The sequence below is a fragment of the Typopeltis vanoorti genome, chromosome 26, assembly GCF_054136105.1.
Source record: "Typopeltis vanoorti isolate ZY-2024b chromosome 26, IOZ_Tvanoo_1.0, whole genome shotgun sequence".
NCBI lineage: Eukaryota > Metazoa > Arthropoda > Arachnida > Uropygi > Thelyphonidae > Typopeltis > Typopeltis vanoorti.
The window spans coordinates 15,425,462-15,444,171 of record NC_143574.1 but is presented as its reverse complement, the minus strand read 5'-3'; the positions used below and the strand labels follow the sequence as shown (position 1 = coordinate 15,444,171).

The 18,710-nt window shown below is 34.5% G+C and overlaps 1 protein-coding gene across 1 annotated transcript; it reads right to left on the bottom strand.

The window, feature by feature from the left end:
* Positions 1 to 451: 451 nt before the first annotated feature.
* Nop10 (Nop10 ribonucleoprotein) lies at positions 452 to 10,475 on the bottom strand. Its single transcript, XM_090415098.1, has 3 exons — positions 10,322 to 10,475; positions 3,251 to 3,293; positions 452 to 623 (listed from the first exon to the last, which is right to left on the bottom strand). The coding sequence occupies exons 1-3, from the start codon at positions 10,373 to 10,375 to the stop codon at positions 526 to 528; spliced, it is 195 nt and encodes a 64-aa protein (XP_090271224.1). The 5' UTR covers positions 10,376 to 10,475; the 3' UTR covers positions 452 to 525.
* Between the last annotated feature and the right edge of the window lie 8,235 nt (positions 10,476 to 18,710).

Genomic DNA, 18,710 nt, shown 5'->3' with positions numbered 1-18,710 from the left:
GAATTTCGCGTGGTGGCCAAATTTTTTTTATTTTTTTATTTAGTTAACGACGTCCACGCGATCAGCCATTTGGTGAGAACTCATATCGCGCGATATCGCGTGTTTGGCAATGAACATGTTAACCACGCTACCAGCCAAGACGTCTATAGATGTTAAGGTTATCATAGATGCAAAGTGCATACTAAAATTGTAATACCATTGATATTACATTGAAATATATGATGGATATGAAGTGTATGAGGATGTGTATTTTATCCATAATGGCCAGTTAGGTGGTTAAGGCTTCTTCATTAAGTATACAATATTAGGAACATTTTGTATATTTTTCCCTCTCATAAATCTTCAAAAAATGGCAGCTGAATTAATTATAAAATAATTGAGTTATATTAAAAATTAAAGCCTTTAGAAGATATATTATACAAAAATCTAAATAATCTAGAACTCAATCTAATTTGCTTTTCCAACTTTTTTTTTATTTTTAAAATAAATACAGGTATAACTCTTTCTTAATTTGCTTCATATACATTAATATGTAGGTTTATTTTGTTGAGTAGGAAGAAGTCCAAATCGGTGCTTGATGATTATCCTTTGTTTACTGTACTTATCTTCTGGTGAAAACCGAGCTTTAAAAAAAAAAAAAAAATCTTAACATAATGTATCAACAACAAACAGGTAATTCAAAATGATAACTGATATGTAAGCTTAGCTTAAATGCTATGCAGCCTAGTGGCTTAAGCACTAAATCACATTAACTGAATTCCACCACCATAATTTTCAAACATGGAATTATCCCTAGACTAGGTAGCTATACTGTACAATGTTTCCAAAATAATGGAATGCAAAAATTCAGATAAATTGCTCATTTTTCTTATGGTATGGGTCATAAGACTATTATGAATAACACCAATGACTACTAGTGTTATCTAGTGAGGACCCAATTGGACTAAGTTCTCATCACCTTCCTTAGTATCCCATAATGCAAATCACATCTCCTTACAGACATGTATAATGCTATGCATTATGGGAAGGGTCACTACCCAGACTGGTTTTGACCTTTATTCAGGCCTCATTGTTGGGAGCCAGACCCAGAGGTGATACTAAGACTGAAGTAATGCAGAACTCATATTTTCATATACAAGTAGCCAAAAGGTGTCACATCTTATTAATAAAATACTCTGATTAGAGATAGTTGTTGGAAGTTTTTGCACTTGGTTATACTATAAATTAAAGATACCAAGAATTATATTCTTGGTTTAATCCTTTATCCAAGTGTAAGCAAACAAAGTTTGTGTCTGAAGTATTTTCAGGACGAGCAACTCTGAAAAATATGAGTTCTGCATTACTTCAACCTTAGTATCACCTCTGGGTCTGGCTCCCACCAATGAAGCCTCAATACAGGTCGAAACTGGTCTGGGTAGTGACCCTTCCCATAATGCATAGCATTACACATCCATAAGGATATGTGCTTTGCATTGTGGGATACTAAGGCAAGTGATGTGAAGTCATTGGCTTCTATATGAGTTGCCCCAGTCCTGAAAATACTTCAGGTTCAAACTTTGTTTGCTTACACTTGGATAAAGGATTAAACCAAGAATAGAATTTCTTGGTATCTTTAATTTACACAGTCATGTATAAAGCTAATTTTGTGTTTTCACTAATTTCTTTCTTATTCCATATAAATGTATTCAGCTGACTTTCTACCATTTACTAATTCTGTTGTCTATTTCCATATTTAATTTGCCATCTTCACTAAAAATTATGCCTAAATTGCTGAAATGTTTTACTTATTCTCCATTCAGGATACAGTTCATGTTCTCATTGAGAACATGAACTGTATTTCTGCCTATTTTCATTGTCCTTCTCTTTTTATTGCTGATTTTCATACTAAATTTATTACAACAGCTATTGAAGTTAGTCAGGGAATCTTGCAGATGAGCTAAGATTAACATCATCAATTTTGTAATCAGACTTAATACCACTTTCCATCATAATGTGATTCATATATATAATGAATAACAGTAGAGATAACACTCACTCTTGTCACATATGATTTAACAAACTATCTTCCTGTAACTCCTTGAATTCTAATAGCTCAAATGGAAAGCTGTACACATTGGCACTGTGTACAGCTTGGCCCCTCGTCTTATGTCTTTTCCAGATCTATGAAACTTAAATACAAATTCTTGTTATATTCCCAAGATCTCTCAACTATTTGTCTTGAAGTGAAAATATGATCTTAACCTCTATTTAGCTTGAATCTAGATTGTTCTTCACTAACTTTCCTTCCACAATTTTTCTTAACCATATCAAGTATACTTGCATAAATCTTATCAGGAATCACTCAGTAGGGAAATTTTTCTATAATTCTCACATTGTTTTATTTCCCTTTTTATAGATGGGTACTATGAGAGCTCTGCTGCAATCATCCAGAATTATGCAGTACAGCCACTGTAAAAACTTTTATAGTTTTTACAGTGGCTGTACTGCATAATTCTGCCTCCTTATTGAGCATTTCTGATCAAATTTCATCTACTTGACCTGCCTTTCCACATATCAGGTTTTTGATGGCTTTTACTACTTCAAGTATGGATATTTATTCCTGATTGCATGCCTGCTGAGTGTTTTCTACTACATGCTGACTCTGGTTGTTTCATTTAGTAATCTTTCAAAGTAATTACTTCAGACATCTAGAATATCTCTATCTTCAGTTTTCGTGTCACCTTATCATATAATGCAGGTACATTGCTAAAACAAGATCAACCTTTACAAATTGATGCTGACCATCATTAAGAATTCTATGTCCATCAAACCCAATCCTGTATTCTACTTCTAACCAACTTTTCTAATACCTTGACTACAAATGCTGATATATAGACTGGTATATGCTAATTTGTTATTTAATGTATCTGCTTAGTTAATTAGCATGTTTTTATTAATACTTAAGGGGAAAAAAAACGAATCCTGCCTATCTGATCAAGAGACATGGTTAAATACAAAAATCTCTGAAACATATTCAACACAGATGAATGGACCAGGTGTCTCTGTGATCAAATCATATGAATGTGTTTGCTCATTCTTTGAAACTTGAGGATATCATTACTTCGAAACATGCGATGCAAGCAATATATTGTTTAGTAAGATAAGTTCAGGATATTAAATGAGTAATATTATATACTATTCCTCGAAATATCTTCCCTCAAATTTATGTAATTCTTGATTTTTTTAAAAAGATATTTTTCTTAATCCTTACCTGGATGAGCTGAAATTGTTGGTTTCCCATGTGGATCTACCATCTGCAAAACAGAAATATGGCAATTTAAATCAGATTGAAACTGTCATGTTAATCTTATTATAATTAAGATAAACCTGATCACATATTACAGTAAAATATGAAGGTTTCTTTGACAGGCCCTAGTCACGAGAATACTTCACACAGAAACTATTTTCTTATGCTTCAATAAAGATTAAAATGTTTCTTGTCTAGTAATAATTTACTTGGTAACCAAGCAGAAATACTTTCTACGATTATCTCTGATCCAGAGTATTTTAATAATATGGTGATACACCATTTTATTTAGTACATTCCAGTGCACCTGATTAAAGCAAGAACATAAGATTTGTCTAGTATAATTTTGAGCGATTAGACAGCCCTCAGCTTGATTCTTACACAAGGTTTTGGTGCAACACTTCAAATGTGTCAGCAGTATTCCATGGCTGGACAGACTGAGATTTATAGTGCCAGCAGCTGTACAGATGAGAAGCAGTGTTTTCAGTAGAAAAGGACACCTAGTTTTTACTAGATGTGCTTGTACCAGGTAAAGCTAAAGGTGTAGGTCAACCCAAGAAGAGAAAAATCTAATTTCCTTTGAAAATCTGAGTATTATCAAATGTAAGAGGAAATCTTTCTTGCAGAAAATAAGACTACTGCATTTTGGGTTTAGAGAAATGTAGTTATCCTCATCCCAGTGAAGAATAACAAGGGGATCGGAATAAGACAGTTATGAAAGAACTGAAGAGAAAGGAGTGTAGTGCTATCAGCAAATTTACTAGCAGGATCTGAGATCAGGTGAGAAGTCATTTATGTAGAAGAGGAATAGTGGATGAAAGTATTGAGCCCTGAGTTATACAGTATTAATGGGACAACTGAGAACTAGTTTCCTTCACCAATATGCATGTCACAAATGACTACAATGAACAAATGAACTTCATTGGAAAAAGAGTAGGAAGTTATTATTATTATTTCCCAAGACCTCATGGAGTCTTTGACTCCATGAGGTCTTGGGTGCAGACACCACACTCTCAGGCAAGGCATTCCAATCATTCACAACTCTGCATGAAAAAAACCTGCCTCTCACTCCCCTAATTGATATAAGATAATTTGGTGCACAGGCCTCTCTGCCAGATACAAACTAAGTGGTCTGAAAATGTCAAGAGCAACCATCAGTGTCCCAAAACTTTTCTGTAGCTTGTGTACTAAAGGTGGATGGTGATGGATAGAAAAACAGCTCTGGATCAATTAAGTGCATTTCCAGATTACTTTTTTTTTTTTTAATTTTTAAACAGATCATGCACTATCCTTTTGGAGGGATTTAGGATTCTAGTTCCTTGAAACGGATCCCCCCCTCTGCCGGTTATTTTCTTTCCAATGCTAATTAATAACTAAAAATTATAAATTTATTTTTTATAAATTAGTTCATTTGGTGCTGTTAATACCATTATAATAAGTTACAAATAACATTCTACACCTAAGCTTGTCTATTAGATTGATGATTCCACGAAAATGATATTGTATACAAAGCATGACAGTTTGGTAAGTGGAAACTGAAATTGGCCAGACAACTGAACAGGTTGGCCTTCCTCAAACAATGAGAGCAATATTATTTCCGCTTTTCTCAGATTTAAAGAAAAGTTAAATTCAGCAAAGGCACATCATATTTATCAACTGGCAAGTTTAGGACTCCTATGGGAATAAATTAAACTGCTACTACTCGCAGTGTGTTTTCCAAGTTAAACAGCTCTACAACCACTCTACATGAAAAACTATTTAATGTTTTAAATCCTGAAATGAGACAACTGAACAGGTTGGCCTTCCTCAAACAATGAGAGCAATATTATTTCCGCTTTTCTCAGATTTAAAGAAAAGTTAAATTCAGCAAAGGCACATCATATTTATCAACTGGCAAGTTTAGGACTCCTATGGGAATAAATTAAACTGCTACTACTCGCAGTGTGTTTTCCAAGTTAAACAGCTCTACAACCACTCTACATGAAAAACTATTTAATGTTTTAAATCCTGAAATGTGGACCATCCTACATCACATCTCCGGCAAAAAAAGAATTCACAAAAGTTTAAAGCACACTTGAAGAAATTTGAAATCCTACAACAGTGCTAACATACTACACTCCAACCACAACTTCAACAAGATCGCATGGTCATAAATTTATTGTCACAGGTGCTTACAAATAATAAAACAAATCTATAGTTGGAAACTAAAGAATACGAGAAGAACAGGAAGACCTAGAAAAAGATACTATTAAAGAAGATGAAGTCTTGGTCGCAACAGATACTACATCTAATGCGTGAAGAAGGTGCTTACAGAAGAAGCTAAGAACACTCTCAGTCTGGGTCAGAACTTCATTGTTACACCTAAATAATTCCAAAACTAGAAATCATGATGAATATAGAATGGGGCATCTACAGTCTTCCACCTTCAGTAGCTAATAATGTGCATTTAAACATAGCAAACATCCTAAACAAGGCTAAACCACCAAAAAGTAATATGCCATAGGCTGAAATAGCTGCTTTAAAAAAGTTATATAAGAATAAAACTATTCTTATTACTAAGCTGATAAGGGTAATGCAACAGTTATCATCAAGAGCATAAGTGGCAAGAGCAGGCCCGTAACATGATTTTGTGCAGCCCGCGGCAGGATAAAAACTGTATTAAATTATATGTATTATCAATTTAGCTATTAGTTTCGACCGCAGATTTCCTGATTGATATACTAGTTATATTCATTATTTCTGATGATAGAAACAATTTATATTCTCAACACGGAATCAACTTTCGAAAATTTTGAAAATCGACTTTGATGAACTTGTTATCGCACATGAACACCCACAGTGTTCTCATTAAGTTGTGTTACATGTAAAAAAAACCAGAAATATGAAATTAAATTTAATTTAACAACTTATATTTAAATCAATCAAGTATTTTATATTGTTCTCCCAGTAGTAAAATGATTTAACAAATATTGTAATTCAATACATATAACTATTGCCTTGAAAAATTGCAGTTTATTTTTAAGTTCTGTCTAAAAGTGTGCTACCACTCATCATATATTGGCCCTCGTATAGAATGAAATTGGCCACGCCTGATCAAAAGGATTAAAAAAAAAAAAAAATGCAAGATCGCTTATGTGACAGATTTGTTTATCAAATAATAGATTGAGACCCCCCCACTATGTCTCAAAGGAAAAAAGTCTGCAAATTATTGAAAATAGTGACTTTCTGGGCCAAAAAAAACCATCAAAAATAAACAATGTTATGTTAAACCACCTGTATTTATGGGGTACCTAAAATCTACAAATCTAATATTCCCCTATGCTCTATTGTTGATAGCACAGACAATCCTACTTATAAACTTGACCAACAGTTAGCCAAGTCTCTTGACCCTTTACTCATAACTCCTCTACTTTTGTAAAAAATTCAGTCCATTACAAATCATATCCTTAAAAATTCAGACATATTTGGTTAGTTTCAATGTCACTTCTTTATTTCCTAATGTACCACTAATAGGCACTCTTAATTTAATAGTCTAATCCCCCCCCCCGATATCTCTGAATTATGAAAAGTTACCATGTATGCAGGTTACCTCACATGGGAAGGAAAAATCTATAAACAGATTAAAGTACCGATACTGGTCTACCTCTCCACTCGTCCTTTAGCTAACTTTTACATTGAACACTTAGAAAGCAACCTAGTGTGGTTAAGCTTTGTTGATGATGTCTGCCATTTGGCCCCATGGACAAGACACTTTGGATACTTTTGTCACATACCTAAACGCTGGCCTGGTTGGCCGAGTGGTGAGCATACCTGCTCTCCAGCCAAAAGGCCGTGGGTTCGAATCCTGCTGTGGGCATGGATGTTTGTGATTATCTGTGGAAATACTAGTGGTGGCCAGTAGATGGCATTGGTGTAGTTGTTAGAATGAGCTATAGAGTAGGTGCCCTCCGTCGATGAGTCTTCAGACTCCCTGGAGGTGTCATATAATAATAATAAACAACCAACACTTCAAAATCCACTTCACAGTAGAAAAAGAATCTAATAACTACCTTTCAGATGGTTCACTATCTTTTTCCATTTACAGAAAGCCAACACACACACACACACACACACACACACACACACACACACACACACACACACACACACACACACACACACACACAAATATTAAAGACAAACTTGAACAATAAGCATACACACCCATATATGGGGGTATGTGCTTATGGTTTAGTACTAGTTCAGTACTAGACAGAATTCAAAATCTTGTTTTGAATTATATCTAGTACTATGGTAACCTTCATCTGAAAATAAATCAGCCAGCCTCACAATGAGATGATTTTTCCCTACCAGGAAGTTGTGTTATTCATCATGCAAAAATAGCAGAGTAGCTAGAAAATGTCAGACATACAATGCACTTGCTTCATAGATGCTTCTACCATAATTCCAATGAAAACATCATCATAGTCTTAGTCAACTCAATCACTTTCCTGACTGAGACAAAGCTTGGATAGCCAACTGGAGAATTTTGCTGCATCTTTCTAAATGGCTGTGAATTAGAATCCCCACGCAGGCATGAATGCTTATGAAAATATTTAGGTGACAGATGAATTTGGTTCTGTAAATAGCACAGTGCAAGACCATCACCCAGTTTAATGGAAGCCTGAAAAAACATGTTTAGTCCTATCTCTGATGTTAATTATTCCACATATAGCATTAATGTACTATATATTTCCAAACTTTTGTGGTTGTTGATGAAAAAAAAAGTGTTTACACCTAGAAGGCATAAGTGTCCTGATGGGGTTTTCCTATTTTTATTTTCATTTTATTCTTTCAAAAATGTACTATTAGTCACTTTGAAGGATACAACTTTAAAATAATCCCCTTCAAGAGGAACTGTAATTAATAGTCGGGTATCTCTATATCAATATTTGAAAAAGGCTGTTTCGATAGCCTTATAAAGAAACATTTTTGATCTAATATTGTTCAAAATTTATATACTGTATCTTGAATAGTATAGAACACTAAAACAAAAGTGAACACACAAAGCAGTTTTACATTCAGGACACTACTGTTTTCCTTTCCAATTTTTTTATTATTTTTTTTAAAGTTAACATAACATTGTGTCCCCCCCTTATTAGCTATGGATGGTCAAGTTTCCGGGAAACAGTTACGGTTAGCAGCATGCTCAATCTCAGAAGTCTGGAATGATTGTCGTTTTCCTGCTTGCTGAAGGAGGAACATAAACTTGTAGCAATGTTTTTGCTATTTCTACTCTGTAATCTAGATATGTTATAGTAGACATTTTTTTTTTAAGAAAATTGTTCCAAATAATAAAATTCAATTTATGTCCAAACACTATTTTTGTAATATTTTTATTGTTTCCACATTACAGAGTAAAATGATAGCTACTGACTGCACCTGTCAACTCTACACAGTGTCACTGTTTGCACATACAGCAATGGATTTGTCTTTCTTGAAACCATGCCCTGCCATGGGTTATTGTACCGCTTACTTTAAAACTGCTGCATGATATCTAAACTAGCAGAAAATATATGCATAACGATTTACTTCATAACCATTTATTTCAATTTGTAATGATCGATTGGGAAATTAGGAATGTTCAAGCACTTACATTATAAAGATTAGAATATAAATTATGTGATATGAATAAAGATTTGTATATTGTTCTCATGCCAACAAAGGTTGGTCGATTGGTAAAGCCTCTGCTACTAATGGCTCACAAAAAAAGTTAAGCAAGTTTGAGCGCGGTTAGTAGTTGGAAGGGTCCAATCATTCGATGCGTTAGCACACTCTCCCTCGATGAGTCTTTGGTCTCCCTGGAGGCGTCACATAATAATAATAAAGCAAAATGGTTAAAGTGCAGACCTTCATGCAATCTATGAATTATGCTTCAAAATATGATTATAAATAAAAAATAAGCAAAACTTAATTTGGAACATATGACACTTTATTTTTAAGATTTTGATTTTCATTCATTTATAAAATCATTACTTGACAAAAATAATTATCTTGAATCAAGTTCTTCAAGAACAAATAAAACGAATTTTATTTTGAATAACCATCTAATTCTAGGCTGCCCTTTGGATCTTTTACCTTCCATCGCTGTATACAGGGATTTAGTTGGTAACCTTTCTGTTTCCATTCTTGCCACATGGCCAAGTCTTCTTCCTTGGATTTCGTCTATTATTGTTATCTCTTGTTTTAGTCATTTCCTTGTGTCTTCATTTCTTAGTCTATCCAGCAGAGATAATCCAAGTAATCTTCTTAGCCAACCCACTTCAGTAGTTAATAATTTTTTTTCTCTTCAGCTCTTTTGAGATTACAGCATTCACTTCCATAGAGAAGTATTGTAAGAACCATTGTCTCATAGATTCTTACTTTCATTATTTGTTTGATATTTAGTCATCCAAAAGTTTGGGATACTTGTCTGTTTATATCTTTTGTAATTTCACCGTTGTACTCAATTACTCGTCCGAGGTACGTGAAGTTTTCTACCTGCTCTAGATTCTTACTATCAATTTCAATTTTCAGATTAGTGTTTCTTTTTCCTATTTACATAATTTGCCAGTGAAGGTAGATCGATTGGTAGCGCCTCTGCTACTAACGGCTTGCAAAAAGTTAAGCAAGTTTGACCGCGGTTAGTAGTTGTAAGGGTATCAATCGTTCGATGCTGTTGGCACGCTCTCCTTCGATAAGTCTTTGAACTCCCTGGAGGTGTCACATAATAATAATTTTTGTCTACATTTAGGTTTATTTTATAGTTATGAATACTCCACAGGTTTCACCATACAAGAATCTGAATATATTTTGTAGGTACAGTTTGTGCAGCAATGTAGGGTTAAACATATTTGGTTCAAGCTAGAAAAGGGAAAGGTATAGTAAGGCAGGGTAAATTGGAAAACTTTTTATATAGTTGTTAAGTTGTTCGTTGGGCAAGAATGCAATACGCATATATAATAAAATTACATATTTAACTTCAACAATTACAATAACAAAAACGGAATAACTTACCTTAAGCGTGTAAACACGTTCTCCGTTTTTATTTAAATAGTACATCAAATACATCACCACAAATTACAATCGTCCCAAACAAGCACACGCGATTTCTAACGACAAAACGTGCAACAGACCAAAGTACGCTATACGCCGCTACTCTCGCTTACAAGGCACTTCCGTTTTAATTCAATTTTATTTTATGCAGTGATTGAATTAAATTTCCTGTGCTCTGTAAACTCTCCATTTAGCAACTCAAACGATAAATAAAATATTAATATATATATAGTTTTCATTTACCAGCAGTTATGTTAAACAAATTACAAAATATATTATTTATACTTCCGAAGACCATCAAATGACGTTTGCAGAGTACTTTGAACATAATTAATATTGAGAAATAATTAATAAGTTTAATTTTATATTATTATACTGAAATCTCCACGGATTCCCAACTCAGATGGAAAGATTTTCCAGCTGACTTCGTGTCTATCGTATCCGTGCTTAAAGTGCACAAGTCACAATACGCTTATCATTCACGCAAGCATTGAGTTTCGTTTAATGAACTCTTCATGGAAAAAACTTCTCACATCTTTGCTGACCAAAGTTTAGCAACTTGCAAAGAAGAAACCATTTCTTGGGAGTTGAACGAATGGGGCAAAAATTTCATGGTCCCGATTCTTTTTTCTACTTCATTTTATTTACCGCAGTGGATGTCTCATCACACTCATCGAACGTGACTACAGGCTGCTACTAAGGATAACTTAAAAAACTGCCATTCGTTGGTCTAAACGTTCAATGCGGAGTTCGGGCAGCTGCTGTAACGCATATCTACATAAATACACTCAGAACCAAGGCACGCAACATGGTAGGATCGCAATATACAAGTCTCACACCAACATGCGGCGTCCTCTTTAGGAGTGAAATGAGCGTGAACAGTGAAACGTGGAAGCTTGGTAAGGTCTCTTGTGGAGCGTCAGATCACTCTACACCATCTAGCGAGGAGATGGAAGGATGTCGGTGTGGCGGATGCCCAGCGAACGTCTCTTACCATAGTGCGTAACTCCAAGTATGAAATTCGAAGGAAGCAGTGTGATGGTATAGTCCTGTTTATCCTAGTTTGGCCTCGAACCACTGTTCTGCTGCCACGAGCATTGAACTTCGAAAGGCATTTGAACATTTTGGACAATGCAATGTTTCGTAATTTGTGATATTTTTACGGAAGTGACCAATGTCTCTTTCAGCAAGACAATGCACCATGTCATATAGCTGCTGCTGTAACTGTGTGTTTTGTGGACATAAACGTCACCACACTTGACTGGCCTATACAGAACACTGATCTCAACCCAATAGAACGTCTGTGGGATGAACTGGAGCTTCGAGTGAAGTAAAGAGAAGTGAAGGGACATCTGCTCCACAACAGTCTACATACTTTCTACGAGCATACAATAGCGTTTAATCGGAAATTTGGACCATTACATGCCTACAGCAAGAATAATCGAAATTTCTCATTGATCCCTATGAGAAAATATGTCCTGTAGGATTGCTGAAATCATCGCAGCAAAAGGAGGCCTTACATCTTATTAATGTGGGTGCCATGGCTGTTTTTTTTCACACTATGGTGTCCATCGACTTTTTTCCAAGCAGTGACTATGCAGACAAAAAGTTTTTCTCCTGGAATTCTGATGTTTTATTCCATCACCACAGAAGGAAAAATGGCGGAAAAACTCATTATTTCAGACTTTAATATCAGAATTCTTAATAAATTATTTATGAGACTTAATACATAGATCAGGGAAACCAGAATATGATGTGATATTTGACTCGTTGATCTTGCATACAGATTGTTAAAATCTGTATGCAAGATCAGTGAGTCAAATATGATCTGTTCGTCTAGCCCGGACTTGTTAATTAAGGAGACAATGGTCTGGAAAAAATGAAGCTTTAGATATGAACAGGAATCTGAAATTTCGCAAGCAGGATTATGCAGACTACAGAAGAGAGTATACAATAAAGCATAGAGGTAAATCATTATGTCTGTTCACAAATCCCAAGAGTGTAAGGAACAAAAAAGTTTAGTTTGTTGTTTTAATGAATACGTTGTAGCCTCAGATTACTAGCATTAGTCAGACCTGATTTTCAAATGCAGGTGTTTTAACTGATTAGATAAATACGTTTGCAATATTCGTATCAGTTCCATATGTAGCAGCTAGTTTGTAGTTATTGGCGTGAGGTGGAGTCTAACATTATCAAATCCATGGTAGATTCTTGCTACAGACATAGTCAATCAGATGCTATGGACCATGAAATGAATCACCAAATATACCTAATGAATACAAAACGATTAATCATAATCTCTGACTTTAATTATTCGAACGTTGATTAAACAGAAGTGAAATTTCATGACAAGAATGAAGCTGAATTTATTCGTCTGTGTTGCGTGAAAATTATCTTAAGGAGCATATGACAGAAGGAACTCGAAGGCAAATAGTGAGATCTAATTCTAGCTCCAGAAGGTGATTCATTGAAAGAAAACTTTTGTCTTCCGGTCGGTGAGTGTGATCATGCAGGACTGACTTACAAGTGGCTAACTGTGTGGATGATTCACAAGAGGTTACGTGCGGAACTTCAAAGAAGGAAATTATTACAAACTGGATTCGATCCCGTGGCATCATTTCTAGATGGGAAGGATATTGGCAGTACATGAGAAGTATTTTTAAACAATGCATAAGTGGTGCAATATAATTATTACGAAATGTGAATATAATTGTCAATATAAAGAAATAAAAAATGACAAAAATATACGTAAATTGATAAAAAAAAAGGTAAAACTTCCTTAGCCCACATTATCCTTACGTACAAATGTACTATAGGTGTGAAATAACCTTTTGTGTATTATAAAAAACACATAAAAAAAACATTAAAAGCACATGAAATATACATTAGTGTATAACTAACAGATGAGATTCCCTGTTTATAAGTAAAGGAAGTTAAGGCATTTTAAGAGGCTAAGTTTTGCAAATATTCTGCTTTTATAAACTAAACATTGCCTTTAGCATTAATTAAATCGCATGGATTGTGCTAGACGAACCTGACCAAGCTATGGAAATTGATGTCTTAGTACACAGGAGTTTGAAGTCCCGATATGATATAGCAAAACTTGCCGATACAACTCAAAGGATAATTGCAATGCTGAAACGAACACTGACAGGTAACAATAAGGAATAAATTGTGTCTGTTTACGAGGCTTTAATAATACCACCTCGGTTTGACTTCTGGGGGAAGATCTGGTTTCCAAGATGACGCAGGTATAGTGGAGATGGTGCAAAGGAGAGTGTTGAAGATGATATTGGGATTGTGGAATACAGGTTATGAGGACTGATCGAAAATTTGTGTACTGCAGAAACTAGCAAACAGGAGAGAGAGAGAGAGAGAGAGAGGAAGTGCTTTGATTCGGACTTACTGTAAATGTCATACAGAATACCATTAGATGGCATTTTTCATTATGGAGGGCGAGGAGAATATGGGCACTTCATGGAAATTGAGAATAAATGTAGTAAAGAAAGGCGTGAGAGCTAGGTTTTTTTCTCGTAGCGTTTGGAATGACTATCATTGAAGATTGTGAGTGCTGATAACGTGAAAGAATCCACGAGAATATATGACGAAGTGTGAGTGGTATGTGGCCTAACTCTATGATTAACTGGCTCACTATATTCCGCATATAATAATAATCATCATCATCATCATCATACGTATCAAGGATTTAGGCCTAGTATGGCCTGTTCCGGCCTTAGAAGTCATCGTTGAATCGTTTAAGAGGACGTCCTGGTTTTCTTTTTCCTAATAGCTTGTACTTTAAGGCTTGTTTTGGTAATCTTTCTGTTTTTATTCTTTGAACGTGTTCCATCCATTTATATTTATATTTTTTAATTTTTTCAATTACTGGTTCTTGGTTTAATTCTTTCATAATATCTTCGTTTCTTTTGTGGTCAAATACGCTATACTTTGCAGTTTTTCTCATAAACTTCATTTCTGCTGTTGTTAATCTTTGTTTGTCTTTTTGTTTTATTGTCCAGATTTCGCTTCCATACATTAAGACCGGTAGGGCTAATGTATTGTATACTTTTAGTCTGGTTTGTTTTTGAACTAGGTTTGGTTTAAATATAGAGTTAATTACTCCTGTTATTTTTAAATATTTTGCAATTTTTATGTTTATATCTTTTTCATTTTCATAAGTGATCATACATCCTAGGTAGTTAAATGAATTCACCTGTTCTAAGATCTTGTTATCCAATACTATTTTAGTTCTTGCTGGATCTTGTCCTTTAAAGGCCATAGTTTTTGATTTTTCCGTTGATATTATCATACCATAATCTTTGGATATCTCATTTAGATTTAAAATAGCTTTCTGTAAGTTATCTTCAGAATTTGTAATTATTATTTGGTCTTCTGCAAAGAGGAGAGTGTTTAAGTTAACTGTAGGTGAAAGTTTAATACCTTGATGTAAATTTTTACTCCATTTTATTATTACTTCATTTAAGTAGATATTAAAAAGAGTTGCTGAGAGGGGGACATCCCTGTCGGACCCCTTGGTTTATCTCTCTTGTATATGATAGCTCGTGATTTAATCTTATTTGTATTTGATTATTTTCATATATACTTGTGACAACTTTTAGGATATTATTTGGTATTTGTCTTTCTTTTAATATGTTAAATAATATGTTTCTTTTAACTTTGTCAAATGCTTTTTCAAAGTCAATAAATGCAATATGTGTTTCTAAATTATATTCTCTTCTTTTCTCTATTATTAATTTTAGGCAGAAGGCTGGGTCTATACATGATCGTCCTTTTCTAAATCCATTTTGTACCTCTAGAATAAAGTTTTCGGAATATTTCATTAGTTTGTTATTTAAGATTCTGCTGTTTATTTTGTAAGATGAATTTAGTATACTGATACCTCTATAGTTTTTAGGGTCATCTCTATTACCTTTCTTAAAGATAGGAATCACAATTGCTTTTTTCCATTCTATTGGGGGGATACCAGTTGAGTAAATTTTATTTAAAAATAATAAGAATCTTCCTTTGAATCTAGTTCCTGCATATTTATATAGTTCTGAACCTAGCTTATCTTCTCCAGGTGATTTTCCGTTTCTTGTTTCTTTCAGGCTGATTTCTAATTCTTCTTCAGTTATTTCCTTTTCATTTTCGTTAATTGTTTGCCAGTTGTCTTTTTTAAAATATTTGTCTGTCCACAGTTCTGTGTAGTAATTTAGAAATTCTTCTAATTTCAATTCAGTGTTTAATTTTATGTTTTCTTTGGTATCTGCATTTAGGTGTTTCAAAATCTTATATACATTGGGTCTTATTTTATATAAATCATGTTCTAAATTAGAAACAAATTTATTCCATGATTCTCTATGTCTTTTTCTGACTTATCCTTTAGCTGTGGCTCTTATTCTTTTATATTCTATTTCATCTTCTAATCTTTTACTGTTTAACCATTTGTGATAGGCTTCTTTTTTCTTTTTGATTATTTCTTTGATTGTATCATCCCAGATCTTCAGTTTTTTTCTTTTATTGAATTTTTTGGTCTTTCCTAAGCTTTCATTTGCTGCTGCATTTAGTATCGTTTTTATATTAAGCCATTCTATTTCTATTCCTTCATTTTGTTTTATTTTATCTAGATACTGGTTAATTCTTTGTTCATATAGCCATTGTACATTTGTGTCATTCAATAGTCTAGTTTTATAAACAAATGTTTCAATTTTTCTTTCTGTTCTTGTTACTTGTAGCCATTTAGGTGGTAATCTTAATTTTATTTTAACAAGGAAGTGGTCACTGCTTATTTCATAATCTCTGTGAACTCTAACATCTAGTGAAAATTTTGATGTCTTTTCATTTAATATGAAGTAATCTAATATTGATTTCCATCCTCTTGCTGCCCAAGTATATTTATGTATGTCTTTATGTTTATAGAAGGAATTCATTATTTTTAGGTTATTATAAACTACAAAGTCAATCAATTTTTTACCATTTCTGTTTAGAGTGTGTTCTCCATGTATTCATGCATATAATAATAATAATAATAATAATAAATATAATAAATAATAATAATAAATAATCAGCTAACGCCTTTTTATTCCCGTATACGGGGAGTAGGCGAGGACATTTAGCCCTATCTAACTTTTGGAGACTGAGTGGGCAGTTCAATCTCCACTGGTACCAATCAGAGATAGATGGCCCAAGGCTATCACTAATTAAGCGGTACTCAGTGAAGAGAGACGGCTCAAATGTGCCGCCATCTCGTGGTCCCTAACACAATATATTTTAATGTCTGAAATAATGTGGGTTCTACGGTTGATTTTCTTGAGTTTACAGGATGAAAAACCCTCTCGCCCGTGCCAGAGATCGACTAACTCGGGAACCGGTCGAAAAAAGGCTTAGAAAAATTTCCTCTAGTCGCCGACTAGACTCGAAACCAAGTCTTCCTTCGTGCGGCCAAGCGCCGTGGTTGGCAAACGCCACATCCACTGAGCTACACAGGCTCTTGAATAATAATAATAATAATAATAATAATCATTCGAATAACGATCATCGACAGGTTTGGATTATCGATATCGCAGTACCCAGTGATAACAACATTAATAACAAAGAACTGGAAAAAATTACTAAATATCGAGATCTGGCAATTGAAGTTGGTAGCTTGTGGCTTAAACACACCAAGCCATCCAAATAGTTATCTGTGCACTTGGTGCAATTTCAAAGACGCTATCAAATTATTTACAGCAATTAAACATCAACGAAGTGACCCCATATGAACTATAAAAAACAGGATTACTTGGAACTGTCCATATTTTATGACGCTACCTGACAGACTATTTGAATTGTTCTGCTTCTCCAGTCAAATTGTTGTTTAAATTATTATTATTTATTATTATCAGCTAAAGCCTTTTTATTCCCGTATACGGGGAGTAGGCGAGGCCATTTAGCCCTATCTAACTTTTGGGGACTGAATGGGCAGTTCAATCTCCACTGGTACCAATCAGAGATAGATGGCCCAAGGCTATCACTAATTAAGCGGTACACAGTGAAGAGAGACGGCTCGAATGTGCCGCCATCTCGTGGTCCCTAACCCTAACACGATATATTTAATGTCTGAAATAATGTGGGTTCGATTTTCTTGAGTTTACAGGAGGAAAAACCCGCTTGCCCGTGCCAGAGATCGACTAACTCGGGAACCGGTCGAAAAAAGGCTTAGAAAAATTTCGTCTAGTCGCCGACTAAACTCGAAACCAAGTCTTCCTTCGTGCGGCCAAGCGCCGTGGTATTTAAATAATATATTGTTTTGACTGTGTATCAATTATGTGAATAAATAATAATAATATGACGTACGAATAAGAGATAGCGGGTTTTTCTTACTCTAGTGTCTATATATCTACAAATCTTCGGTAGATGTGAACTCCTCTTCCAATTATGGCAGGTTGGAGAAGGTGACCCAGTGATTTTCAGAAATTAGGGATAGAAGAATTCCACTGTATCCCCTTGGGAAATGAAAAGTCTTCAGAGGATTTATTTATTTATTTGTCTGAAAATGAAAATTGACCGAAATAATCTGGAAGATTTGGGTAAAAGGCTTCTTAAACACTTCAGCTTTCTTTCCTTTACTCCCTCTTCTGTTTGAAAACCAAAAAAATTACACTTAGCAAAACACACAACCGAATATAGGCATTTTCGCTGATTTAAAATAAATCAGCTAACGCTTTTTATTCCCTTTTAATCTCATTTCATTTTATTCTCTTTTAGGGAGTCGCGAGGCAGCTTTAGCCCTATCTAACTCTTTGGAGACTGAGTGGGCAATCAATCTCCACTGACAACCAATCACAGATAGTTGACCCAAGGCTATCACCAAGTTCATCGACCCGCAGTGAAGAAACGACTCAATGAGTGCCGCCATCTCGTAGTCTCCAACCTAACACAGTATTTTAATGTATAAAATGGTGTGCGTTCTACGGTAAATTTTCTTGAGTTTACTTGACGAAAAACCCTAGTTTTCGGGGGAAAAAACCTCTCTTGCCCTTGTCAGAAGTCGACTAACTCCTGAACAGGTCGAAAAAAAAAAAACTTAGAAAAAGTTCCTCTACTCGGCGACTAGAATTGAACTGATGACGCTCTTTCTTGGGGAGGTTTAGTGCTAAACAGTTGAAACAACACTTGCATAATATCTAATTTTTTTCTTAATTTATATTTAGCTTTCGGATTATTTAAGCAGTGATATGTCTCTAAGGCCGGGCTTGATTTACCATTAAGCAAAATAAGCATGCTTAAGGCATCATAGAAAGGGGGCTACCCCAGAATTTCTGCTTTAATTATATGACGAATTTAATTTAAATTAACTTTTAATTAGTTT

Coding starts and splice junctions, on each gene's coding strand:
- Nop10 (XM_090415098.1), bottom strand. CDS start 10,375: ATGTATTTGATGTACTATTTAAATAAAAACGGAGAACGTGTTTACACG. Junction 3,294..10,321: donor AACGTGTTTACACGCTTAAG/GTAAGTTATTCC, acceptor TCTGTTTTGCAG/ATGGTAGATCCACATGGGAA. Junction 624..3,250: donor AACAATTTCAGCTCATCCAG/GTAAGGATTAAG, acceptor TTTTTTTTAAAG/CTCGGTTTTCACCAGAAGAT.